The 27903-nt window shown below is 42.3% G+C and overlaps 2 protein-coding genes across 6 annotated transcripts; one reads left to right on the plus strand and one right to left on the minus strand.

The window, feature by feature from the left end:
• Positions 1 to 211: 211 nt before the first annotated feature.
• Positions 212 to 24496, plus strand: LOC120054728 (tropomyosin alpha-4 chain). Of its 4 annotated transcripts, none has more exons than XM_039002281.1 (9): positions 212 to 505; positions 4521 to 4646; positions 19194 to 19327; positions 19639 to 19756; positions 19925 to 19995; positions 20197 to 20272; positions 20970 to 21032; positions 21145 to 21214; positions 22263 to 23130. In XM_039002281.1, exons 1-9 carry the CDS (start codon positions 392 to 394, stop codon positions 22343 to 22345), a joined length of 855 nt encoding a protein of 284 aa, XP_038858209.1. In that variant the 5' UTR covers positions 212 to 391; the 3' UTR covers positions 22346 to 23130. The 4 variants fall into 4 exon arrangements, with proteins under 4 accessions (XP_038858209.1, XP_038858208.1, XP_038858210.1 ...); XM_039002280.1 differs by lacking the exon at positions 22263 to 23130 and adding an exon at positions 23140 to 24496 and having other exon boundaries at positions 223 to 505; XM_039002282.1 differs by lacking the exons at positions 212 to 505; positions 4521 to 4646; positions 22263 to 23130 and adding exons at positions 8247 to 8757; positions 23140 to 24496.
• On the minus strand, positions 24344 to 27729 carry LOC120054729 (40S ribosomal protein S27-like). 2 transcript variants are annotated; one of them, XM_039002285.1, is made up of 4 exons: positions 27582 to 27726; positions 26775 to 26883; positions 24990 to 25100; positions 24344 to 24854 (listed from the first exon to the last, which is right to left on the minus strand). In XM_039002285.1, exons 1-4 carry the CDS (start codon positions 27585 to 27587, stop codon positions 24826 to 24828), a joined length of 255 nt encoding a protein of 84 aa, XP_038858213.1. In that variant the 5' UTR covers positions 27588 to 27726; the 3' UTR covers positions 24344 to 24825. The 2 variants fall into 2 exon arrangements, with proteins under 2 accessions (XP_038858213.1, XP_038858212.1); XM_039002284.1 differs by lacking the exon at positions 24344 to 24854 and having other exon boundaries at positions 24925 to 25100; positions 27582 to 27729.
• Between the last annotated feature and the right edge of the window lie 174 nt (positions 27730 to 27903).

Here is a 27903-nt window from a genome sequence, read left to right on the forward strand (position 1 = left end):
GAGTGGAATGGGGGGTGGGGGTGGGTGTCTGGTGAGGTGAGGGGGACAGTGTGGTGAGTGCAGGGCGGGAGGGATGGAGGATGGAGAGGAGAGGGGGTCATCGGAGATTACACTCAGGTTTAGTTGGGCGTTTAAAGTATTGACTGCAGCCCTAGCCTTGAGTCTGCATCCCCCTGTGCTGCGCGTGCTCCCTCTCTCTCTCTCACTCCCTCGCTCTCCCTCTTTTCTACCTCTGTCTGTCTCTCTATCCCTCTGACTCTTGTGGACGCAGGTTCCAGTGGAGATTGCTCCAGTACTGAACAGGACAGACTCTGTCTCAAACTACAGGGTTAACATCTCAACTTTCTCAGCTGCATTTCTCATCTCAGTGAGCACACTCTAACCAGGCACCATGGAGGCCATCAAGAAGAAGATGCAGATGCTGAAGCTGGACAAGGAGAACGCAATCGACCGTGCAGAGCAGGCCGAGACCGATAAGAAGGCAGCGGAGGACAAGTGCAAACAGGTGAGTTCAGAATGATGGAGAGGATACATGCCGATGGATCTATGGACCATACACTAGACACAGTAAAATTGCACACTCTTAGGAAGAAAACGGTTCCAAAAGGTTCTGTGGCTGTCCCCATATGAGAACCATTTTTTAGTTCCAGGTAGAACTCTTTTGGGTTCCATGTAAAAGGGGTTTTACGTGGAACCCGAAAGAGTTCTACCTGGAACCAAAAGGGGTTCTGCAAAGGGTTCTCCTATGGGGACAGCCGAAAACCCCTTTTAGTTTTACGGAGTTGGATGATGATGATGCTCAAACTCAAGCCATGTACAGGCTCTGATGTTATGTCTCATACTGCTCCAGACTCTGTAAGACAATCTCAACATTTATTCCATACCAGACATATTTCTGAGGAAGTGAGGCGTAAACACATCACACAGTTTATTTAATTAATCCCAGACATTATGTTTGATTAAAGTATGGACCTAAATCATAGATTGACATTGTTAGCAATTTATTGTTAGTGAAATTTATTGTTAGTGAAGATGTAAGACCAAGTCAATCAAAGTTGATGAAAATGTATGAAATAATCACATTTTATTAAGCAAAATGAAAGCATATTAAAGATGATGCTTCACAGAGTGAGAGTGTACAGTATGCCTACAATGGTTTGAGCTGACAGAGCAAAGCTTGGTACGAAAGTGTGAATGTCGGCATAAATCAACAAACGACTCATGGACTCCATGAAACTTGAAGACGCTGACCTCTGAGGCAAGTTTCCTTCCCAACAGCCCACAGCAGCCTTGGGAGTGAAAGAGGACAGGATGACATCTCCTTCAACGGACCACACACATTACCACTTGGACTTGACAAGAGGAATAAAACAGAGCTACAGTTGAAGTTCGGAAGTTTACATACACTTAGGTTGGAGTCATTAAAACTTGTTTTTCAACCACTCCACAAATTTCTTGTTAACAAACTATAGTTTTGGCAAGTCAGTTAGGACATCTACTTTGTGCATGACACAAGTAATTTTTCCAACAATTGTTTACAGACAGATTAGTTCACTTATAACTCACTGTATCACAATTCCAGTTGGTCAGAAGTTTACATACACTATGTTGATTGTGCCTTTAAACAGCTTGGAAAAGTCCAGAAAATTATGTCATGGATTTAGAAGCTAGGCTAATTGACATCATTTGAGTCAACTGGAGGTGTACCTGTGGATGTATTTCAAGGCCTACCTTCAAACTCAGTGCCTCTTTGCTTGACATCATTGGAAAATCAAAAGAAATCAGCCAAGACCTCAGAAAATAAATTTGTCGACCTCCACAAGTCTGGTTCATCCTTGGGAACAATTTCCAAACGACTGAAGGTACCATGTTCATCTGTACAAACAATAGTACGCAAGCATAAACACCATGGGATTACGCAGCCGTCATACCGCTCAGGAAGGAGATGCGTTCTGTCTCCTAGAGATGAACGTACTTTGTTGCGAAAAGTGCAAATCAATCCCAGAACAACAGCAAAGGACCTTGTGAAGATGCTGGAGGAAACAGGTACAAAAGTATCTATATTCACAGTAAAACAAGTCCTATATTGACATAACCTGAAAGGCCGCTCAGCAAGGAAGAAGCCACTGCTCCAAAACTGCCATAAAAAAGCCAGACTACGGTTTGCAACAGCACATGGGGACAAAGATCGTACTTTTTGGAGAAATGTCCTCTGGTCTGATGAAACAAAAATAGAACTGTTTGGCCATAATGACCATCGTTATGTTTGGAGGAAAAAGGAGGAGGCTTGCAAACCGAAGAACACCATCCCAACCGTGAAGCACGGGGGTGGCAGCATCATGTTGTGGGGGTGCTTTGCTTCAGGAGGGACTGGTGCACTTTACAAAATAGATGGCATCATGAGGATTGAAAATTATGTGGATATATTGAAGCAACATCACAAGATATCAGTCAGGAAGTTAAAGCTTGGTCGCAAATGGGTCTTCCAAATGGACAATGACCCCAAGCATACTTCCAAAGCTGTGGCAAAATGTCAAGGTATTGGAGTGGCCATCACAAAGCCCTGAACACAATCCCATAGAAAATTTGTGGTCAGAACTGAAAATGTGTGTGTGAGCAAGGAAGTCTACAAACCTGACTCAGTTACACCAGCTCTGTCAGGAGGAATGGGCCAAGATTCACCCAACTTATTGTGGAAAGCTTGTGGAAGGCTACCCGAAACGTTTGACACCAGGTTAAACAATTTTAATGCTACCAAATACTAATTGAGTGCAAGTAAATTTGACCACTGGGAATGTGATGAAAGAAAGAAAAGCTGAAATAAATCATTCTCTGTACTATTATTCTGACATTTCACATTCTTAAAATAAATGGTGATCCTAACTGACCTAAGACAGGGCATTTTTACTATGACTAAATGTCAGGAATTGTGAAAAACAGAGTTTAAATGAATTTGGCTAAGGTGTATGTAAACTGTAAGCATTTCACTGTTAGTCTACACCTGTTGTTTACAATGCATGTGACAATAACATTTGATTTGATTCATGGTGATCTGAGTACTACATCCCCCAACACTTGGACTAAAGTGATGCCAACTGACAAAAGGACAAATAGAGGCTGAATGCAGCATCATTGGGATATGTCTTGATTGATGGTCTGTTTTCTGCAAGGCTCGCCCCAAAATCAAGATATTTGGTCCAACAATCCCAACTTCTACAGCCACGGAGACCCAGGTCGCAGAGGCTATTCACACTGAGAATGGAGCTTTGTGATGGGTCTCTGGCTGGGGTCCACTGGTAGACCAAGGGCGTCTGTATGGTCGTCCATCCAAATGCCTGACAGGTGTCTCCACCTGGATAGCAGCTGTATTTTTAGTCAGAAGGAGAGATAGGCCGTGTGGAATCCAGTGGGATTATCAGGAGGCTGTGCATTCCAACGCTCATATTATTTCTGACTAAAAATAAACGCAGCTTTCAACACCCCGAAAGAAGTCATCATGCACTTTATAGAGTTATCATCTCATCACTGTTACTTTGAGCAGATGATCAATCCATCAGCAGAATTGTTATAATTTTAAAGGCATTCATTTTCCTCTGTAACATTTTACCATCCCAATATAGAGAGGTGTAATAATGGTACCCATGAGGGTGTCTGCTAAATAGGTCCCTGAATAACAAGATGGATTGGTCATGTAAAGTTCACTGAACACAAACATCTAACGAAGTCATTTTTTAAATTGAATCTTTATTTAACTTGGCAAGTCAGTCAAGAACAAATTGTTATTTACAATGACGGCCTACGCTGGGCTAATAGTGCACCACCCTATAGGACTCCCAATCACGGCCGGTTGTGATACAACCTGGATTCAAACCAGGGTGTCTGTAGTGACACCTCTAGCAGTGAGATGCAGTGCCTTAGACCGCCGCGCCACTCGGGAGCCCTGGTAAATGAAAACACACACCCTTTTATTTATATATATACTCTGGGGAATTTTATGTAGCTAGATGTGTAGCTGAAACACAATGCTGTACAAAGCATACACACTCCTGCCCATACCAAAATATTTTCTTATAGAAAGTGAAAAATCTTTCCAATTTAACCACTTAAATGGACTTTATTCATTCATAAAAGAGGATATACAAAAACGATAAGACATAAAGGAAACTTGATACTAAAAACCTCGAGTTGACCTCAAACCATAAAAGCCTGGAGGAATTTGAAGAATTCTTCAAGAGACTTTCTTGTTTAACTTTGATAGGAGTAAAATTTAAGAAGAGTAAAATATGTTATTATAATACTGAAAGAAGAAAAGACACCAGAATAAAATGTATGTGTGTTTTTGTGCCTGTGTGTGTGAGAGAGAGCTAACGGGTGTGTGTGTGTGTGAGAGAGAGAGAGAGCGAGAGAGAGAGAAAGAGGGAGAGAGAAAGCGAGAGAGAGAGAGGGAGAGAGAGAGAAAGAGGGGTGGGGGTGAGTTAACTGTGTGTACTTTTAACCAATAATCACCTGTCCTGCTCTAGCTGGAAGACGAGCTGCTGAGCCTGCAGAAGAATTTGAAGGGGACTGAAGATGAGTTGGACAAATACTCTGAGGCCCTCAAAGATGCCCAGGAGAAACTGGAACAGTCTGAGAAGACCGCCGCAGACGTGAGTAGGCACCAAAGCCCCTGGGTAGAGCCCCTATAACACGCCCACTGGGTAGTGATTGGAGGGAGGGGACTAGGAGGAGGTTGGAGGTATGGGTTAAATATGTTTGGGGCACACCTGAGCCAATACCCTCATTAACCAAGCCACAGGCCCCCCAGTTCCTGTCATATGTTTAGGTTTGTTTAGAAAATGTAGAAACTAAGAATAACGGCTAAGAATAACGGGCTAATATTGCTTATTTGGGGAACGGTAATGTAATGTAATAGTCCGTCTATAACACAGGTTCTCTGTTATGAACAGTCCCTATTACCAAGGCTTTATTATTTAGTTAGATAATTGTTACAGTATTGAGCATTAGTGGAATGGCTCCCACCTGTTGGGACTGAGCCTTCACCCAGTCCTTTCACTATCACTAAGGGCTCAACCGCACCAATAGCATTTGCCTACCGAGAGTACTTGCGAACCGAGTGGAGACCAATTTTACATGTAGAATCGCAGAATCGGCAGTCAGACGTCAACAGCACGCTGAGCGATCAGTAGGCGAACCGGAGATCCACATTCCTGTGCAACGTGTGTGACACTTAAGAGGCCTTCAGAACACCAAAACCAAATATGGCCACTGTTGTACCAGCACAGATCATTATTTTGAATTGGAATATCCATTCTACAGATTCTAGTTCTATAGCTGGCCTGTTGCCCCAGTGCCAGTGCCAGCTGTGAGTGTGCTTTGATCAGGCCTATCTGCTGGGGAGGAGATCAGAGAGTGTGTTCACATTCCTGTGCACCCAGTCCTGAAAGATGAGCTCACTAACACCCCATACTCACTCACACTCAGTCGATCTGTTCCACCTAAACACAGTAGCACTGGTTAACAGACAGTAATGCTGATAAACACTGCATAGTGATTATTGTATGGCTGGTCAGCTGCTGTAAAGGTGGTATCCCTACACCTTCTCTGACTGTACTGCACTGTCCAGCTGTACTTACAGGCTTAGGCTTCATTTCAAAGTTTCATATAGAATTAAGGGTGTATTTGTCATACTTAGCCACAATCTTATTTTAATCTATAGCCATTCAAATATACAAAATGTACAGATTTTCATCAGAAGAAAGTAAGATTTTGACACAAGCAACTGTCAGTGAGGACGACACTGTCTGTGGCTAAATGATGTTATCCTGCTTTCGTCCTCAGATATTATCACTCACACCAAACACAGCAGGCCTGGTGCCTGGGATCTGCAAGCAGACAGACAGAACGAATGACCACAAATATTTATACAATAAACAATATAAGCTAACCAACATAATGATTAACATCAGGATTTTGGGGAGGGGGAAGTTAATCCTTGAACAGTGCCTAGGGGGAACTCCAACCTGAAGCGTGTGGTATGTCCTACACTCTTAGAAAAATAGGTGCTATCTAGAGCCTAAAAGGGGTTCTTCGGTTGTCTCCATAGGAGAACCCTTTAAAGAACCCTTTTGGGTTCCAGGTAGAACCCTTTCCACAGAGATTTCTATATGGAACCAAAAAAGGTTCTAACTGGATCCCAAAATGGTTCTACGTGGAACCAAAAAGGGTTCTCCTATGGGACAGCCGAAGAACCCTTTTGGAACACTTTTTCTAAGCGTGTAAGTCTGTGTCTTTGGTGCATGCTACATTATGAGGGAGTGGGCTGAAGTGAATAGGGGGCTGGTGGTAGTTTATTGCAGGCCTGTTACTGATAAGGGCTGTGGAGCAGCAGAGGAGAGCAGGCTCCAATAGCTGAGTAGCAGTCCCAGAATGTCAGGAATGCAGCTAAAGCAAACAGAAAGGCCCACACAGTCCTGTGTCTAATGAAATCAATGCTCCAAGCTTTTCTGGTGGGCAAATCACACTGGCATTTACAGAGCTGGAGCTGTATCGACCACATTTCCACAACAGACACTCACTCAAGACACCATAAATCAAAACCTGCTTATTCCATCTGCTGGTTGGAGTATATACAGACAACTGAATCATAAGCATTGCTTTGTGTATTGGCACCCACACACATATGAGATATTTAACAATAAAGTTACAGTAGCCAATACAAATAGGCATCTCCAGAACTACACTAACACACCACAACATACAGTAGTGTGTTGTCAGGAAAACAACCTCTCACGCAATGTCAACAAAACAAAGGAGATGATCGTGGACTTCAGGAAACAGCAGAGGTAGCACCCCCCATCCACATCAACAGTACAGTAGTGGAGAAGGTGGAAAGTTTAAGTTCCTCGGAGTACACACGGACAAACTGAAATGGTCAACCCACACAGATAGTGTGGTGAAGAAGGCGCAACAGCGCCTCTTCAACCTCAGGAGGCTGAAGAAATGTGGCTTGTCACCTAATACCCTCACAAACCTTTACAGATGCACAATTGAAAGCATCCTGTCGGGCTGTATCATCGCCTGGTACAGCAACTGCTCCATCCTCAACCGCAAGGCTCTCCAGAGGGTGGTGCGGTCTGCACAACGCATCACCGGGGGCGAACTACCTGCCCTCCAGGACACCTAGAGCACCCGATGTCACAGGAAGGTCAAAAGATCATCAAGGACAACAACCACCCGAGCCACTGCCTGTTCACCCCACTATCATCCAGAAGGCGAGGTCAGTACAGGTGCATCAAAGCTGGGATCGAGAGACTGAAAAACAGCTTTTATCTCAAGGCCATCAGACTGTTAAACAGCCATCACTAGCACAGAGAGGCTGCTGCCTACATACAGACTCGATTAATTGGCCACTTTAATAAATGGATCACTGGTCACTTTACATAATACCATTTTAATAATGTTTACATATCTTACATTACTCATCTCATACATATATACTGTATTTTATACCATCTATTGCGTCTTGCCTATGCCGCTTGGTCATCGCTCATCCATATATTTATATGTACATATTCTTATTCCATCCCTTTAGATTTGTGTGTATTAGGTACTTGTTGTGTGTATTAGGTAGTTGTTGTGTGATGTTAGATTACTTGTTAGATATTACTGCACTCTCGGAACTAGAAGCACAAGCATTTCGCTACACTCGCATTAACATCTGCTAACCATGTGTATGTGACCAATTCAATTGGATTGGATTTGAGTATAGGCTAAAAATCTAACACTTTGGACTTTGACCTGGACAACTGTTGATAAAACCTGGATTTTTTGGTACACTGTAACATATACTATATAGCATCATAAGAATTAAGTGTTCAGTTTATTCTCTTTAAGGTCAAGGATGACTTTTCCCTGTCAGAGAGGGGAGCTATTTTTTAGGCAGTTAAAAGTGTTACATTTAGCCTCATGTTTGCTGGACTGGATTTCCCCTGTAACGTTACTCCTTGTTCTTTTGTTACTGAACTGAAGCCCTGATTTTGAAGAACATTCGTAATTGACCATAGGCAACTGTTGACTTACATAAGGCTTTATAGGCTATGTACTGTATTGATGTCTCATCATTTAAGCTGTTCATCGAATTTCCATTGAAAGTTCCCTTCGCCTACACCCCCCTCAAGCATCACGCAACCAGGACCGGCACGCCCTGCCTATCCTGGAACCGTGACCTCATCTGAATCACACTTCTCTGGGTTGGAGGAGTGCACATTAACTTTCCTCATCATTCCTGCCATTTTATCTGGCTTTCAAAACTGGAACGCTGCGCTTCGCTAATGCGTTCATACATATTACATTCCAAAGTAGATATTTTAATACTTTTGTTAAGCCATTCTTAGGCTGAAGCTGAACTAAAGAAACATTTCGGGAAACACCTGGATAGCCTACTGCTTTGGCTTATACAATTTAAATTTTTCCACGTGAGATTTATATTCTGCTCTTTCGGTCCATTCCAAAGACTATTATACTATTTGTAGCCTATATCCTGTTTCGAATAGACTAAAGCAGCTTTTACCACAATATTTTATTTTTCTATACCAAAAGTTTTCTTTTTAACCAAATAGTACGACAATGGCAGGTTTGAATTCTTTGGAAGCTGTGAAGAGAAAGATCCAGTGTTTGCAACAGCAAGCCGACGATGCAGAAGACCGGACGCAGGTTTTACAGAGAGAACTGGATGGGGAACGAGAACTTCGGGAGAAAGTGAGACAATAGAATACTTATCTTTTCCCTCTCTCTGTCTATTCCCTTTGGAAACATCTTTTACCTGTCCTTCTCCCCCTGACCAAGTCTGTCATGTTCGCTATTACAGAACAGTGTTGCGTTCTGTAATAGTGTGGTAAAGCCACGTTAATTAATTGATTTGCCGGTAGTGATGAAGACAATGCATGGCGTTGGTCTCCAAAAAAAACTGGATAATCATTCTCAGAGGTGTTATAAAAGTAGGAATCATACATCTTTGTCTTAGAAAGTCCTCTATTGACATATTTCATAGCATTAATATATGATCTTATTCTCGTTTTGGACATTGTCACATTTACTTTTCATTATAAAGGGAGTAAGCTGTAAGTAGGCTACTTCATTAGTATTACATCTTAATAAGGCCTAATTTTGGTTTGTATAAGTGCAAATACTGGAATAAGATGTTAGTAGCCTATAGGTAAACAGGGTAATTCTGGAGGGCCAGTTCAAACTTAGCTGGATGGTTCAAAAAGTATTTCACACACTGTTCCTTTTTAAATGTGCCTAGGAGATCTGAATCATCAAACATAATATGATGATATTTCCAATATAAGTATTAAATGCCTTGTCGCATTATGCAATATTAGATTTTGACAGAGAGTGAGGGAGGGAGAGAGAGATTGGAGAAAGAATGAGAGCGAGAGAGGGAGAGAGAGTTGTGGAGTTACTGCTCAGTAGAATGGGAGGCAGTCTTGACATGTTATGTATGTTAAAATACTTGATTATGTACGTAGAGAGCGTATGTAGGCTACCATTTGCATACTTGTAGGAGGCCCGATGAGAGAATTAGAGAGAGAAAGCTCAGGTCTTTCCTGGAAAGGCAGCAGAGGTGAGGTAATGAGAGGATCTGGCTAAAGGAAGGGTTTCCCCTTCATTTCAGAGGAATCTATTGCAGGGAGCAAAGAAAGAGAGATGTGAAATGGATGGAATTGTCCTCCATGAGAAGCCCAGGATGTCAATGTGCCAGACCACTGGCATCTTGGGAGTTGTTGTCAGCTATAGGCCTTGTGGGGATGCAGCTTTCACTGATAAATGGTAACAAACAAAGAAGAGAGAACCTCAAGGCTCACTGATGACAGAATACTGACTTATCATTGTACCATCTAAACGCTGTGACATGTCTTTTCAATAACCAAAAACATTGTATTTTCAGCTGTTTGAAGCTGGTGTACAAAACCAAAAGTAATACACGCACAAACTAAACATAAGAATGGGAAACCAAGAAAGAGCGCACATAGAACAGATCTACCGCTTCTTAGACTTGCTTTCAATGAGGATGACAGATCTATAGCTCATAGTTCCATGTGAATTTGGTCAGGTCGCTCAAAAAGTTACATATTGCAGCTTTAATTCATCCCTTGAATTAACCCCAAGGCCCCAAACTGGTTGCTATTGAGATCTGCCATTCATTCACAGTTTACTCAGACATAGACTGTCTTAACATCATTTCAGTCTTTTCAGCTTCAAAGCATAAGAACACGTACCTCTTAAACTCAAGCTATTTGTCTGTGTTCAAGGATGAAAAGACTTGAAGTGGTTGACTGAGCACTTGTGTAGCAACCTTATGGGAGTATGGGCCCATGTGTGAGTAATTGGCGCAGAGCAGGATGATTTCTTGGCACAACAAACCCTTTCATTGCAACATGGTGCACAAAAGAGGGAATGTTGGTGTGTCTTTGAGGTAATGAATCGTCTTTTGAATAGTTAAAGCAGGGAGACTCTTTTGGCATCAAACAAATTCCTTGACGTTAATTTGGTGTGAAGTGGTATTCGTGTCTTTCAAGGCGTTACTTTACTTCACACAACACCCTCAGCTTTTGTTGAATCACCATTGAAAGATTCAATTGAGAAAAGTGTGAGGAGCAAAGTGTGCCCCATTTACATTCTTCTGGATATTCATTTCAACAGTTCTCACAGTTTAGTTTAGAGATTATTTGAGGTAAGATCTATTTTCCATTCATGTAGATGAGAGGGATGATTGCCACCCACTGGGCACAGACACCAATTCACATCTATTCCACGCTGGTTTAAGGTAACTTCTTTGAAATAACGTGGAAACAACGTTGATTCAACCAGTGTGTGCCCAGTGAGTAGATATAGCCCAGGCTCTGCTAACTCCATTCCCAGCCGAGCCAAGCCTCTTCCTGGAGGGAATACCTCTGGCTCGATATAGACCTTTTTGCGCCAAACCACAGATCTAGGATCGGATTACCCTACCCCCAGTCCTAGTCTTAACCATTAGAGGGATGAAACAGTATCTGACCCAGTATCAGTGGTTAGAGACGTAGCTTCTCTACTCCCTGCCCCTGAGGAACATGCCCAGGATACTGCCTGTTGCCAGCTCCACTCCGACACTTCCTGTGCTTCAGCCCAGATCAGCAGGAAGATAAGCAGATGCTGGACATTTCTCCCAGGCCTGGGCTCTATGATACAGACACATCCTGATAATGTGAAGAGTCAAGACAACCCAGTTGCTATTTTGAAGTTGGCCACTGACTTTGTTGCTGAAAGTATTTCTCACCAATACTTTTTTCTTTGAAATACCCCAACTATTCCCTTCTTCTAAAAGTATTGTTGTCTGTCCCTCTCACCAAGCTTTAAATTACATTTGTTTGCTTAGATCTATGCTTTTGACAGCCACGTAAACATACAGCAGCCTACAGTGAATGCCAAATAGGCCTAGATCTGTTGACTGTCCTGTCTGGTAATTGGCTAGTGGTTTCCTGCCCCTAATAGCACCAGGATGAATTGCATGCTATGGAAAGAATTACTTCCTTGTTCCACTGGATTTTTCTCTATGGGAATATCACCACTTTCCTAATTTAACTTCAACAGTAATGCATTTTGGCATTAATTGAAGTTCCGCGGGGCACTCCTTTGAGCCTTCGAAGTACAGTATTTGTGGGAGTGGATCAGGGATGCAGTGACGGGTAAACGCACATAAACTTTTACGCTGTTTACGCACTTTTTTTTTGGTGAAATAGCTTTTACTCACCTTTTTATTTGGTTAATAATCGTTTACCTACTTCTTATTGTGTTCCCAGCGTTGATCAATACTCAGAACACGAATATTCTATATGGGGTCCCCTGAAATGTACATGGAGTCCACTGAGAGAGTCTGTAACCTTATCAAACTTGTGTCTCTTCAAATGGGTATAGAGTACATTTTAGAGTCAACTAAGAGCCTTTTACACTGGTGCACTTAAGCAGTTTACAATACAGAATTGCAGTGCAGCTCACATGAGATACTAAGAACATGAACATGATTTTAAAAAACACCACATTTCAATATAAACATCTCCACATCCTATTTTTCTGGACTTTTCTAGCATCCAAATGGACTATTTTGGGAGGGATTACCTTATATGCATTTTGTGTAATTTTTACTACAGAAAATGACATTAGGCCTTCCCTATAGACATGCATGAAAATCCAATCAAACAATACAGTTCTAAAAATGTAATATGTTTTGGTTTATATCGGTGGTTGTTCGTCTTATCTCGATCACCCACTGGAGTTTATATTTTACCACTACATCGCTGGAGTGGATGTTGTCTTATACTTACTTACAGTGTTGACCAGGGGTCCCACTGGCTGCCATGCATAGTGACAGGCCTAAGCTTGTCCACTGCTTTAGAGTTGTGGGAGGGGGGTCACCACGATATATAGACCAGTAATTAGTTTTACTAGCGGAATGTTTACTTGACCTGATGGCACTTAACTCTCTGGTCTCTGCTGTCAGCAAGGCTCAAGATTTAAGACCCAATTGAGCTCTTGCATCCTTATTTGCATGCGTACCCACACTACTGTGGACCCTACTGAAGCTCAGGCCTTTGGTTTTACCCATGTTCTAAGACTCATATACGAATCAGTGAGCAGTGAGCAGTCTCCACTATAAAGCTGGCTTAAGTCTGGATGAAGAATGGAGCAGGGTCTGAATGTGGCTGAAATATGATGGAGTTGTCCTCTCTATTGATTCAGCATCCTATTTGCATCGAAAAGGTGTGTGGAGCTGCATTAGAAGCATGTGCCTGATGTTTAATAGCCTGCCTTTACATATCTCATTCTCCTCCTGACATGCCTGCTTATATGAGGCTGTCTTTGCATGTCAAGTCTCTGCTAACAGATGGGATCACACCAGGACTGGACCAGCATATAACATAGCGCCTGCCTGTAACACTTCCATAGAAACCCAAGCCTTATGCTCTTCATTACCCAACCATCCTCAAATTAAGCAATTATTACATTCCTGATGTCTCACTTCCTTGTGCTGTAGCCCTCCTTCCCTCTCAATGTCTGTGACTCAACAGGATGAGTGCAACAACAGGAATGTAATTTCCTAATGAATGGCATGTCTCACCTCCTTGGTCCTTTGTGGCTCAGTTCAAGTACCCCTCGCTGCGGCACATAGAACGGGGTGGGGTCGGCTGTGGGGCTGACCCCATCCACAACACATTTTCATTGGTGGAGGCGCATTCGCATTCCACCACGTTCGAGACGTTTGTTTGTTTGCAACACAACCTAGCCTGCGTGGTTATACGTCAGCACGTACATGCAGCTACTGATCAGCTAGCTTTCCACTCTAGCTCTAGCTAGCTGGATAGCATTATAACTAGGTTTACAGAGTCAGTCACAACTGTCACATCACATGTTTACAGAGTCAGTCACAATAAAAAACATTTGTTTCTAAAACATTTTGGGTAATAATTTTGGTTGCCTGTAAATACTTTTTTATGCATGCTTATAGTGCTATAGCAATTCACTTTTCACACTTCGAAAATGTTTGTTACTCCATTGCTATGGTCACCATTGGCTGTCGTCTGCCGTGTGTGTGTGTGTGTGTGTGTGTGTGTGTGTGTGTGTGTGTGTGTGTGTGTGTGTGTGTGTGTGTGTGTGTGTGTGTGTGTGTGTGTGTGTGTGTGTGTGTGTGCGTGTGTGCGTGTGTGTATGTGAATGCACTAGAGTTAGTGCTATCCGATATTCTTGGGACATCCCTACCATAAACCCTAACTTTAACCCCTACCCTTACCCTAACGTTAATTGTAACCCTTAACTAACCTTAACGGTCATGTATAGTCAAAATATTTTTTTTGCTCTTGAAATTGGATGATATTTGGATGAAACCAGTTCAAAGTATGATGACCAAAGTATAACAAAGTATGGTGCTTCTACATTGATACGGTTTGATCATTAAGATACTGGTCCCTTCCCCCATGTCAAACACTTGGATTCAGGATTATTAAGGGGATGGGGGTTACTCTTATTTCAATACACCAATGGTAACATGATATTCTCTTACCTAATTTAAATAATTACAGCCTTATAACCAACATTGGAGAAGGTGTGTTTTGCAGAGGGGCGTGGTTAATATAGCTAGATAGCTACTCAACTGCTGCCAAAATTTGACTGTACTGTACTGGAAAACTTTTATTTGTATTGCTTTTAAATCTTTTAAATTATTTTTTAAATCTTATTAACACTTTGTTCTAGCTAGCTATTTGTGTAGGTAGCTATCAAGTAAACACAATGATATAGTAACTTGTTGACTGAACTCTAGAATGCCTACTTCAAGTGTTTTAGTACTAGTCTGTAATCTCAGGACTTAGTCAGGAAATATAATAAAAAATGTACACTATTCATCTATGGCAAAGATACTTATATGTTTCCCATTTCATCTGTGTCTGGTGTTAGCTACTTAATGGCTAGCTAGGTCTTCAGCCACCATGGAACAAAAGGGAGGAGGGTTGTTCAAAACTCTGATGCAGTTGTCATGTCAACACATCCATCAGTGCTGCTGTGAACCGCATCACAAGAAACATGCCAAACGGGAGTATGTATAAAAACAAATAACATCATTGATGCAATTTCAATGTTGTTTCAGTTGCTTTGGGTTTCACCAAATTTGCTTGAGATGATTTTAGTGCAACACTGTTCACTGCATCCAAGTTTCTTGACATAGGCGTTTCAAATAGCTGTCAGTCAAGGCGAGCTCATGATTATAAGCCCCCCCCCCAATCAGCCTCTTTTTTTAACTTCCTGGTCTTTAGCCATGAGAGAAAAATACATTTTTCTCCAAATTTGAGCATTTCTATCCCCCAAAAAAATATTATAGGTGATATTTTAGTCACTCAAAAGGCTATTTTACATGGAATCAGAATGACTGATCGGGACCTTTAACCCTTACCAGAACCATTTTACATTTAATCTTCAATGGGGCAAAGTCAGAGTCGGGAAGTCCAAAGGGTTCTGGATAGCACGGACCAAGGCACTAGCCGCTTTGACAAGAGGGACAAGCGCGTACCAGAGCCATGTATTTAGATTAATAAATGCAAGGCTCTGGTGGGTACCAGGCATACCCAACTCCACTCATCGCTTGTATGTATGGAAATAACTCTTAAGCAAAGATGGTTTAGTTTGAAAACTATGTCTTAAGTATGGATATGGTAGTAGTAGTCTTGGTCCTGGTTGAATAGCACAGAGCGTCTGCTCTTTTCATAAAGTATGGTCCGCAAATAAAAATGCGTGGTGTGCTGGGTCGTGCCCGCCCGGTTCCATGAGCCACAGCGGGTGGTAAGAGCGTGACACTAGCGACGCCAGGGTCTTGGGTTCGATTTCCGCTGGGGCCATCAATGCGAAAATGTATTTAGGCACTGTATAAGTCGCTTTGGCAAAAAGAAAGTGCGAAATTATATAGCCAATCCCTGTCGTCTATTGCTCAGAATTTACATAATTGTTGCCATTGAAAAGGCTCTGGTGTTGATATAAAGTATCTTGAAGTTATATTGACAGCATAAAGAAAGCCAGTCGCGTGGCCAAAGGGAGGGAGATACCACTGTGTGCAGAGCGGGGACAAAGGGAGTGATTCAGCACTCCAGATGCTGGGCTAACAACATCAAGCTTATTCTAGTGAGCTGCGGGCGCTCATTGAGGATGCTGTGTCAGTGTGTAATTAGTGTCAGTAGGGTGTCGCTGTGTCATCAGCTGCCAAGCTTCAAACAGCCTCCATATAACATAACACATTCAGCTGGTACTGCAGATATATTGTAGCTACCTACGTGCAAGGAGTTTTTCCTGACCAATATAACTTGGGTTTTAAGTTTTTCCTGATCTGGCCATGGGATCAGAAAAAAACCTCCCGGTCCTAGTTAAATACCATAACGTTAACAGAGGTTGCACGTTTTTCCTGACCAGGAGACTCTCCTGACCCTAGCCATAGCTACTGACAGACTTTTCATTCTGAACACATTATTGTTGATAGCTATATTAAGTGCCATCATGATGTAATATTAGACATGTCATTAATGTAGTTTGTTTAGTTTCTCACCAGACATTTCCTATCGCCATTCGTAGTTGGGGCGGCAGGTAGCCTAGTGGTTAGTGCGTTGGACTAGTAACCGAAAGGTTGCTAGATCATAATCCCCGAGCTGACAAGATAGAAATCTGTCGTTCTACCCCTGAACATGGCAGTTAACCCACTGTTCCTAAGCCGTCATTGTAAATAAGAATTTGTTTTTGACTGACTTGCCTTGTTATAATAATAATAATTGGATCGGCTTAGTTTATATGAGGAAGAGCTAACAGAGCACGTCCTTGTAGCTCGGTATCTTTCCTTTTCCTAAATCCCAGATGGTTTAATTTAAGCATTGTTTTCTGTGTGAGTGTCTATGTGTGATTGTGTGTGTGTGTGTGTGTGTGTGTGTGTGTGTGTGTGTGTGTGTGTGTGTGTGTGTGTGTGTGTGTGTGTGTGTGTGTGTGTGTGTGTGTGTGTGTGTGTGTGTGTGTGTGTGTGTGTGTGTGCGTGCGCGCGCGCGAGTGTGTGTGTGTGATTGCTCTCAAACATCTTCCTGGCACTGCACCACAAACATTCTTTTGAGTATGTTTTACCATATAAGGCGTGCAGGCAGCCGGAGAATGCCGGGTGACTAAGGAAGGGGCATGGCTAGGGAAAGAGAGAAAGAGGGAGAGCGAACTCTCCTCTGACCCTGAACTGACGGAGAAAGAAAGAGGGGAAGGAGGAAGGAGAGGGTTGGCTTCCTGTTCCTTTTCTACCCTTTACCCCCGTGAAACGTATTCCACTTCCTTTCTCTCAAAAAGAGTCATTACATTTAGTCTAAAACGTTTCATGTGTGACAGGAATGTACTCGTACTGTATATGGTGAGCCTGTAAGCTGTTATGTCAGCTTATTGTAAATGTGTTGCATACTTTTCTTTGTGGTACTTTTCAAGTCTCCAGAGTATTCATTAGCGACAATCCATAATGGCATGGGCCTGGTCCATAGATAAGTGACTGTGTAGCTGAAACTAACAACAACAAAATGCCTCTCCCATCCAACCCTGAGAGACTTCAGTTGTTGAATGCCAGTATCTACCATCGTCATGCGTCTCACAGAAGAATGCCTGGTTCCCTCCACATGGCTGAATGAATTCCCTTCGGACGCATGAAGGGATATACTGTATAGATGGATAAGCATGTTTTAAAACCCACAGAGTTTTGTCTGAGGGAGATTTCCCATCTTAATCGAAGACATTTCACTGTACTTGTGCACATGACAATAAAAAGATAAAAACTTGAAAGTCTGATGTTAGATCGCCATTATAAACTAGTACCTCAACACTATTGCGCATTGTTTTAGTGGTAAATCCCCTGGTAATCGTGTTTCTATGCTGCTGATATTTTGACTACAGCCGTTAAACTGTTCAGGAAGCTAGCTCTGTTGCTAACTGCCTGCCTGTCTGTATCTGGACCTGTTTTACAGCCGCAAACCGACCTGCATACCTAACTGACCTGCGCTCATGAATAGAATGTTTGTTAATGTGTGGAGGAATTCTCCAGATAGACATTACTTCACCCAGGAAATAACAATCCGTTTTTCCGGCCTGGTTTGTATTTTCTTTCAAACTGTCTAGCAGTTGATCTGATATCCATAAAATCCCATAAAGAAGTTAGGGAACAATATATTATCCACAATGATTCATTTTGTGGTCAATTTATGCAACAGCATTCACTTTCTGGAAAATCGGTCATCGTCGCGTTGGATTCAATTGGCTTTTAGCTGGCTGGCTGTTGTTCCATCAACCTTTCATTTAACAGACATTTCCTGCCCTCCTCCACTGTCTCTTTACAGGCTTCTGTCGTAACTAGGGAAAGACAGAGAGAGAGAGAGAGAGGGAGGGAGGATGGGTGGGGTGTCAGTCAGGCCTGAAAGAGAGGGAGAGATCAAGAGAAGGCAAAAGAGAGGCATAGAATGGAGAGTGCTGACTAACCACCAGTCCCTGAGCAGAGCAGGAAGCCGTGTCTCTCTCCCACAGTCAGCTCAGAGCAGAGCAGGAAGCCGTGTCTCTCTCCCACAGTCAGCTCAGAGCAGAGCAGGAAGCCATGTCTCTCTCCCAGTCAGCCCTGAGCAGAGCAGGAAGCCATGTCTCTCTCCCACAGTCAGCTCAGAGCAGAGCAGGAAGCCATGTCCCTCTCCCACGGTCAGCCCTGAGCAGAGCAGGAACCCATGTCTCTCTTCCACAGTCAGCTCAGAGCAGAACAGGAAGCCATGTCTCTCCCACAGTCAACCCAGAGCAGAGCAGGAAGCCATGTCCCTCTCCCACGGTCAGCCCTGAGCAGAGCAGGAAGCCATGTCTCTCTCCCACAGTCACCCCTGAGCAGAGCAGGAAGCCATGTCTCTCTCCCACAGTCAGCTCAGAGCAGAGCAGGAAGCCATGTCTCTCTCCCACAGTCAGCCCAGAGCAGAGCAGGAATATCCAGCCCATGAGAAAATGGAATGGAATGGCACTCACTCTGCACAAATAGCTCCTAATTACCCTTTCCCCCTGTGCTCTGTTTGCTCCCTCTCCAACTGGAAACCGCCCTCTCTGTGGCCCTTTTATTCCAGGCCCTAGCCCTAACGTGTGTTTTACTGGCCTCTGAGACAGCATGTCTCTGGCATGCAGGCCTAGTGTTCAGTCCTCACACCCATGGTAACTACCTGACTGAAAGACTGACTGGCTGGAGATAGGACCAAGTGATAGAGGGCAGTGGAGGGCAGCTCCCTTTGTCAACACGCCTTGTAATTAGGAGGAGAGTAACTGCAGGTTATGTAAAATGGGTCTGGTCATGGTCAGCCAGAGGCAGGCCTGCGGGTGCTGTACTGAACTGTGGGAGAAGTAGTAGTAGGGCCTGAGTGAGTCGGAGTTTGCTGGAGAACTTCCATTGCACTGGTCTGGAGTCAGTTCGCTGGGAGGTGGATATGCTTATGGACTAAATAAATGTTTGCTTTTCTGTTTGCTTTCTACAACGTGGATCGTTTATCGAGTGAAGAGCATCCATTTTAGTACAACAGCGTTACGATGTGAGTGTGACCCTGATATCTGTCTAACCTTTGACCCTTCTTCCCTCTCTCTTCTCCCAGGCGGAGGGTGATGTGGCGGGTCTGAACCGCAGGATCCAGCTAGTGGAGGAGGAGTTGGACCGGGCCCAGGAGAGGCTGTCTACCGCGCTGCAGAAACTGGAGGAGGCAGAGAAGGCCGCAGACGAGAGCGAGAGGTCAGTACCAGCCAGCCACAGAACCTGATGGATTTATAATCTTTAATTTGACAGCATATTTATATGCCCTATATTCCTGCTAATTTGAGGCCTGTTGGATGGTACCGTTATAAGGTTTGTTGCTATGTGCTTTGCTAGCAAATGACAAGCCCCTTCAATAGCGTACTGAAAGCGCGCTCTTTCCCAGACAGCCATCTTGATTGTGTAAAACGATTCAATGTGCCTCCATGTTGAATGGGCTATCTAAATGACACTTGAAATTGAGTGTGCCTTGGGTGTTGCTGACATCGCTGTGTCTCCTGTCCAATCAGAGGAATGAAGGTGATAGAGAACAGGGCCTCCAAGGACGAGGAGAAGATGGAGATCCAGGAGATGCAGCTGAAGGAGGCCAAGCACATCGCTGAGGAGGCCGACCGCAAATACGAGGAGGTGAGACGTCATACAGTCCCATAGAGATGGTACTGTCTGCAGTTCTACACCAACCGTCTGTTCACCCATCCATAGTATTTTCATCCTGTTCTCCCATTCACTCCTCTTCCTTTTCATATTCCTTTTCATCTTACTGTTCACTCATACAGTTGGCTCTGTCTACCTTAGGTGGCCCGTAAGCTGGTGATCTTGGAGGGAGAGCTGGAGAGAGCTGAGGAGAGGGCAGAGGTCTCAGAACTGTAAGTGCAGCACAGTCCGCCTATTATGCTGGAATACAAAGGGGAATTGGGGGTTAGGACCTCTTTGATGGGTGTCCAGTTAAAAACGGGGATTTTCTGCCATAAGCTAAAATGGACATCAGTAACTTGAAGGTTTTTCCAGGCTTGTGTAGCTATTACGATGTCAAAGCGAAGTACTTTTCTTCCTATCTCGCCCTGTAGTAAATGCAGTGACCTGGAGGAGGAGTTGAAAAATGTGACCAACAACCTCAAGTCCCTAGAAGCCTCGTCTGAGAAGGTCAGTGTGCATACTATTACATCATACAAGTAAATGCAGTCAACTGCTGATAAGTGAACGTTGGATAAGTGCAAAGTGCGGTGTAGATCACCATTCCCAAATCAAAATACATGACTTGAACTTATTCTGGATATCTGCATGTTCGGGGTTAGTTCACCCACTTCAGGGATGTCCCGAGCCTTTGCATTTATCAGGAGTTGACTCTACATGGCTGACGTGAAAGCAGAGTAGTTTTGAGTATAATCACTGCCTGCCGCACTTTTACCTTCACAGACGTCAGAGCAAAGACCCTGTTATCACCAGACAAACTGGACGTTGATTTCTTTATGAGAATGTTGATGATGCATGAAGGTGTAATAGTCCTAAACCAGCACAGATTTGTCTCTGCGTTCCTACCCAGCCGCTCTAGTGCCAGTCACGCCACATGATTCCACCGTAGCCACTTAAGCAGTTGCCCTGTGCTGATTAAATCAATGTCCTTATCTTTGGCATCGCAGCACAATGTGTTCCTTATACCAACACATAGCCAGTTTGATCACACCTGAAGAGTTGTGTTACAACTAAGCATGGTTGACAAACAGTCCTGCAAGACCATCAGTCTCTGTGCACTTTCATGCTAATATGTCTGTATCTGTCTTGGAGTTCAGACATGTTCAAGAGTTCAGAGCTTGTCTGTAACAGACTTGTATTTTGACAGTACTCAGAAAAAGAGGACAAGTATGAGGAGGAGATCAAGGTTCTTAGTGACAAGCTGAAGGAGGTAAGCAACTGCTGGCAGCTGATTCTTAATTCATCCAGTAGTAAACCAATTTGCTCCATGTCTAAGATGGCGTCTTGTTCTGACGCCCTCCCACTCCCTCTGTGTCCCCCAGGCTGAGACTCGTGCAGAGTTTGCAGAGAGGACTGTGGCCAAACTGGAAAAGTCCATCGACGACCTGGAAGGTATGAGTGCTTTGTTTAAGAAACTGTTACAAACTGCTCTATGGCAATATAGAAGAGAAAGTCAACTTATCTTAGTGTAGAGCAAGTTACTGCAAGTTCGACATATTTTATTGCATGATATTAGACTATATTTTGAAAGAACAGTTTTATCATTGTTTTTAGTAGCAACTCAGACCTGTAAACCTGAGTATCTCTAACAAGAATAACATACAGGGACTGTAGTATATCAGGCAAGTGAGGCCACAGTTTACCATATACATTTCTCCCAGGGAGACGTTCCAATTTATTAAATTACTAAAGATGTCAAAGCTTGTTCAGGAATCCTCAGTGGGTGTAGTTTCCTAGGTCAAGAGGTCTGGTTATTTAATCCTCTCCGTGAGCAAAGAAACATCATCTTAATATACACAGTTCCATTTTGTGATAACGTTTCACTTTGACACGGTCCCAGCAAGGGTTTTGTGTTTCAACTAGCTGGAAATATTTCTCTGGAAGAAAGGGTACCTTGCCAAACGTATGGAAACTTCTCCGACAAGCTAATAAAACACACTGCTGTGGTCTCAAGTGTAAAGAAATATGTAGGCCCATTCTCTACTAACCGGCAAAACGCTGGCTTCCAAAGAGAACCACTTTTTGTGTCTGCTGTCTGCACAAAGGACAAAGTATGCTCAAATTCCTTTTAGATCAGCATATTTGGTCCTAAAGCCACATGAATGGGTTTACCGGTATGAAGTACTTTGATGAAAACCTTTAAATGGGCTTAATTGCATAAGGTAGTCACCTCCTGCCCATAAAAAAAGATTTCCAACATTTTTTTTTTTAAATGCTCACAGGTAGACAAACATCTCTTATCTTTCTGGCATATTCTGTTCTTAAATGTTTATACTGTATGAATTTTCTCTTCTGCAACCAGTGACCTGTCCTCTATTTCTCTTCCCTCTCTTTTTGCTGCTATTTCTTTTCTCATTTCCTGTCCTCCATCTCTCTCTCTGCTACTGCTGCTTCCCTTGGGCCTTACCTGCACTACTTCCTGCTGCGCTTTGACCTCCAGATGAACTGTACGCTCAGAAGCTGAAGTACAAGGCAATCAGCGAGGAGCTGGACCATGCCCTCAATGACATGACCTCCTTGTAGATGTCTCTTCCTGTCTGTCTCATGCTGTCTCTAGGGTGTCTGTCCTCTCACCCTTCCCACTGTAGGCCTACTGTGTCCCAGGGTTCACTTCCAGAAACACAGGCCTTTCACCAGTTCTCTGTGTCTTCTGTCCATCTCACTGTGCAAATGAAACTCATTAAAAGCCTAATCTTTCCTACATCAAAACCAGCCTTTCTTCTTGAATGAAATGTTTAAATGTTTCAAAACAACTGTTTTAAGAAGGTGAGAATTTATGGAGTGACGTATGCATCACGTTGAGTGTCCCTCACCTCTTTTGCATATATCTCACACAACTATGTATCTCTTGACTAACACACTCCTGGTTGCAGTTTCAGTATTTGAGGTGTGTTCACAGCAACGTGTTTTAAAAAGTGTGCTTTTTGCTTACAGCTCATAAGATCGGAAATGTCCAGTGGCTTTGTCTTTTAAGTTCAGTTCAACAAATTGCTTTCAATAGACTGTTACTGTACATAGCTGCTGAATAGATGCAGACTTCACCATCATCCGTGTTTATGCATGCAAATCTGCCTTTTGTTTTGGGTAGGGTTCTTTAGTGTGGTTGGGGTTTGCATATGGAACAACTTAACATGACCATAGCAGTTATGTTAAACAGCTGTTGGACATACTGTATAAGAATCGCTTTGGCGTCAGTGTAGACTATTGTTTACTAAACCTAAGGAGAATGAATGAATATGAATCAACTTTATGATGCTCCTGTCCTGTGTGGTTTCATTCAATTATTCTTCAATATGTCATTATTTTTTATTTTCCAGAAAAATTAGCGGGTGCCAAAGAAGAGAACTTGGGGATGCATCAAGTCCTGGATCAAACACTGCAAGAGCTCAACAGCTTATAAAAATTATGAAGAAGATGGAGAGGATAAAAGTCTTGCAACGTTCCATAAATATTCCATTTCGTTCCACATTTTCAGCTGTAAAGTCTTATTCCCAGTGAAAGGGGATTAACTTAAATACTTGTACCCTTAATATTCTCTTCTCTTTTTAAGTCACAACTTTCTCTCTCTCTCTTTAAGAGAAATACATTCCAAATCACCAGCTTCCTCGAATCCCGTTTCTTATGTTTACAGCATTTTGTTTTATGGCACTTTGAGATTATAGACCAACATTAAAATAAAATGGATTATGACCATATTTACAGTCTTATATTCAGACCAATTAGTAAAGGATAGAAAAAAACGACAATTCATATCTGAAGTGTGCACTCCAAGAGCATGTTTTTGAAATAGGTCATGTGACATGGTCTTCATTTTATGTATGATTCATGAGCTCCACCTAGAGGTCTTATGTGAACAGTTTACAGGAATCAGCTTTACTGTCCATGCACCCATTGACATGATCATATTTAATGCATTCACAATGCGTGTGATCATATTCACAGGTTGGACTGTGCCTTTTCAGAATGAGCCAATATTCTACCTTTGGTGTGCTTGTGTGTGTTAACATGGTCGTTGAGACTAGAGGATGACTAGGAAAGTATGGTGAACATGTCTGTGGTGCTACTTGTGGTGGTATAATACTATGACTGACAGACAGTCAGGTGGAGTGTTTGCCAAAGCCAAACTCAAATGTTTTTGATGTGAAAAGAGCCTCATACAAATCCTTTAAAGAACTGCATCCCATCCTCTGACTTAACCTATAATCTGTATGGTTTTAAAGTGCCCCCATATGCTGACATGCAGCTTCATAGCACCTCCTTTCCACTATCCCAGCTCTACATTCGACTGCCTAGCCTTGGATATAAAATCACATTCCTGGTATTAAATGTGGTGGTAGCATATGCAGTAAACGTTATGCCAAATAAGCACCACTGGAGCCTCAATCAAGGTAATAAAACATGGATACTTATTGTATATAGTAGAATAATGTTAGTTATTGAGAAGATGTATTGCTCCAGTTTTTCACCACTTTCCGGCAGGGGAACTCTCGAAACCAAAGAATACACATACCGGAGAAGATGAACCCTCAAATGTTTTTATTGTTGTCTGTGAAGGTGATCATGGCTTCTCATCCTTGGCCCGTGAAAAAAGGTTCTCATTTGACTTGAGTGTGTTGAAATGTTTCATTCACCTTTCCCTCTTTCAATCTAATAAATTTTTACAAAACAAAGTAACCTGGCTTAAGCGATTGTTTATTTGATTATTTACTAAGAAAAAATATACATTTCATACACATACAGAGGCAGACTATTTCAACTTATATTATATCATATTATTCCTATTCAATATGAAAAGAAGACATAATATTGTAGCTGAACATTAATCTGCTTGTATTTTGCATGAAAGACATCACAATAAGATCAAAGCACTGTCAATCAGCTCCGCTAAATATACCCATTCCAATCAACATAATGTAAGCTAAAATTAAGACTGAACAGTCAGAATCATCCATGGTCCACCTTCCACGACTATCAGAGTTGAAAGCTCACTACTGAAACCTCCCTCAGTGTTGCTTTCTTCTGAATGAGCAGCCTGCACAGAGGCGAGAAAGAGAAGTTGAAGTTAATAATCAGTAGACATTCAATAGAGCTCTAAACTGATATCGTGTGCACCTATGCTACTGTATAAGTTCAGGCTCTTGAGCAATGTGACTGTACAACTTCTTACCCTCAGTGAGGCGACATTTCCCCCCTCTGGGCTGGCACAGGACGAAGGAGCAGCCGCCACAGGGCACCACTCTCTGGGCATGACTGAACACTGTGGTGATCCTGTAGCAGCCTGGAATAAACGGGAAAACAAAGATGTTTTTCTGTTCCCTTATAATGTTTTTATTAAAGTGATAGTTCGGGATTTTGGCAATCACGCCATTTATCCACTTCCCCAGAGTCAGATGAGCTCATGGATACCATTTTTATGTACCTGCGTAGTTTGAAGGAAGCTGCTAACTAGTGTTAGTGCAATTGCTAACAAGCGTTAGCGCAATGTCTGGCATGCTAGCTGTTCCTGTAGATTTTGTCATTGCGCAAAGCTAAAAGATACATAAAAATGGTATCCACAAGTTCATCTGACTCTGGGGAAGTAGCTAAAGGGCCTCATTGCCAAAATCCCGATATATCCCTTTAATAAGCCTTTGTAAATGCTTTATTTTCATGCTTCATTTATTTGTTGTAAATTAGAATTATTTTAGATAATAATGTTATTATAATAATAGTGTGAACACAATTTTTATATATTTTATTTAACCTTTATTTAACTAGGCAAGTCAGTTAAGAACAAATTCTTATTTACAATGACGGCCTAGGAACAGTGGGTCAACTGCCTTGTACAGGGGCAGAACGACAGATTTTTATCATGTCAGCTCGGGGATTTTATCTAGCAACCTTTCGGTTACTGGCCCAACGCTCTAACCACTAGGCTGCCTGCCGCCCTGTACATACATACATACTACATGTACATAGTTTATCAATGCAGTATGGTAAATAGTGATGGGGGGGGGGGGGGAATAGTTACATATCATTATATTATTTTGGAAGATATACAGTATCCATACTTTGACTCCAAGTAGAGGGCTGCGCGTCCTGACAGAGATCATTGTGGTGCGTCGTAATTGTTCATGCTGTGGGCAGGAGCGGCCAGTCAGACAGACAATTTTGGGATGAAAATGTTTTTTTGGTCGCGCAGATTATTTGGAAACGATTGTCTTTTTGCTTTGTATGCATTAGCCTGGGCCTACCTGTTGTATTAAAAGCAACTTTTTGTCGCATTATTCACACACTCAGAATTCACTGCTTCAAGTTCAATGGCCTACCTCTCCTCTCCTAGTTGGGCTTGCAAGATCAAGTGTGCCTACAGTATGTGTGGTCTCAATTAAATAGAGTAGGCTGCCTACGCATGGGCGGAAGAGAATCACTTGACAGTAATCTTTCAAAGGAAATTAACTTAAATATAGTTTACTACAGTGTCTGTAAATAAATATTGGTAATGGAAAGAAGTGGCAGGTGCTCAACCAATGCGAGTCGAGGTGCAATCAAACAATTAGATCCTCATTGAAAAGGTAAAGGCTCAAGGCGCACACAGGCCATGGTGAGCAAGCATTGTGCTTTTTCATTTTCTGTGCCAAAACTCCAGTATTGTTCATCCAATAGCTTGTTCCCCATCTTCTTTCTAAATAGTGAGCCAACATGTTTCCAACACATTTATTTCCATGACTAATCAAAAAGTATTTTCTCATGGTCTCTCTGCAGCAGATATATAGTGAGCAATATTTGGACCATCAAATCGCAATAAAATATCAGTATGGAAGTGCACTGCATATACAGAATCGTGATTATTACAATGCATATCGTATCGGCACATATGTATTGTGATAATATCATATCGTGAGGTCCCTGGTAATTCCCAGCCCTAATGGTAAATCGCAAACTTGGGAAGTTGTACATCCTTACTACTCACCTGGGCATTTTACATCCATGAAGTAGGAGTTGGGACTCTGAACCAACCTCTTCTTCTTGTGTCTTTGCCTCTCAGCCACCAAAGTAGGGTGCATTAGGTCCTTAGCGAGCTGCAATACGGATTAATGTGTAAATATATGACTGTACAGTTTATACATTAAGATCCATAGAAAGATATAAACACAGATTAAAAGGGAAATCGTTAGTTATAATAACATTTGATTTAACTGTATGGGTTTTAAGTAAATAAGTCAAGGGCGCCCTCTCATGTCTGATACAAAAACTTCAGCAGAGCTATTTTTGAGGCATGCCCAGACATGTATCCCATTCCCGGGACAAGCCCCACTATTTAATTTGTTCATGGCATGTGGTGAAAAAGTAATCAATCATCATACTTGAATAAAAGTAAAAAATAAAATTCTATACATCAAATTCCTTATATTAAGCAAACAGCACGATTTTTTACTTACGGACAGACAGTAGCACACTCCAACACTCAGACAAAATTTACAAACACAGTATGTGTTTATTGAGTCCACCAGATAAGAGGCAGAAGGGATGACAAAACGTTATATTGATAGGTGCGTGAATTGGACCATATTGCTGTCCTGTCTGAGCATTCGAAATGTAACGAGTACTTTTGGGTATATATTTTTACTTAAGTACTTCACACCAATGACAGCAAGGCCCACAATAAAGAATTAAGCCATACAGTATTTGACTGGCTATTCCAATGTTGTAAACACGATAACGTTATATGTGACTCTGGTGTGGCTACTTCTCACATGAGCAAAGAAAAAACACTTACCGACATTGCTTCTCTTGGTTATTGTTATTTCACTGGCACTGTACTTTGATAACAAGATTATAGCACGGCTTTCAGACTGTACACTGATATTGTTGTCGTGAATGTGAAGCTGAGAAGTTGTAAAACTGTATAAAGGGTGAGATCATATAATGGGTGGGATCACATCTTAATGGGTGGGACATTGACTGCAAACGCACAATCAGCTGCCTTTTCTATTTTGATTGACAGTGGGAAGTCGCGCTTCCGGAGCCACGACGGCTGTCAAGAGTGACATGTTGTTTGTCCAATCACTGGTCCAGTATAAATGGAAAAAGCAGTGACA

This window comes from Salvelinus namaycush, chromosome 10 (genome assembly GCF_016432855.1).
Source record: "Salvelinus namaycush isolate Seneca chromosome 10, SaNama_1.0, whole genome shotgun sequence".
Classification (NCBI taxonomy): Eukaryota; Metazoa; Chordata; class Actinopteri; order Salmoniformes; family Salmonidae; genus Salvelinus; species Salvelinus namaycush.

Bases quoted from the DNA above. Each gene is read 5' to 3' on its own strand.
- LOC120054728 (XM_039002281.1), top strand. From the start codon at position 392: ATGGAGGCCATCAAGAAGAAGATGCAGATGCTGAAGCTGGACAAGGAG. The intron at 4,647-19,193 runs GTGAGTAGGCAC...CTCTTCTCCCAG, and splicing joins CTGAGAAGACCGCCGCAGAC to GCGGAGGGTGATGTGGCGGG. The intron at 19,328-19,638 runs GTCAGTACCAGC...CTGTCCAATCAG, and splicing joins GCCGCAGACGAGAGCGAGAG to AGGAATGAAGGTGATAGAGA.
- LOC120054729 (XM_039002284.1), bottom strand. The intron at 25,101-26,774 runs GTGAGTAGTAAG...CGTTTATTCCAG, and splicing joins CATGGATGTAAAATGCCCAG to GCTGCTACAGGATCACCACA.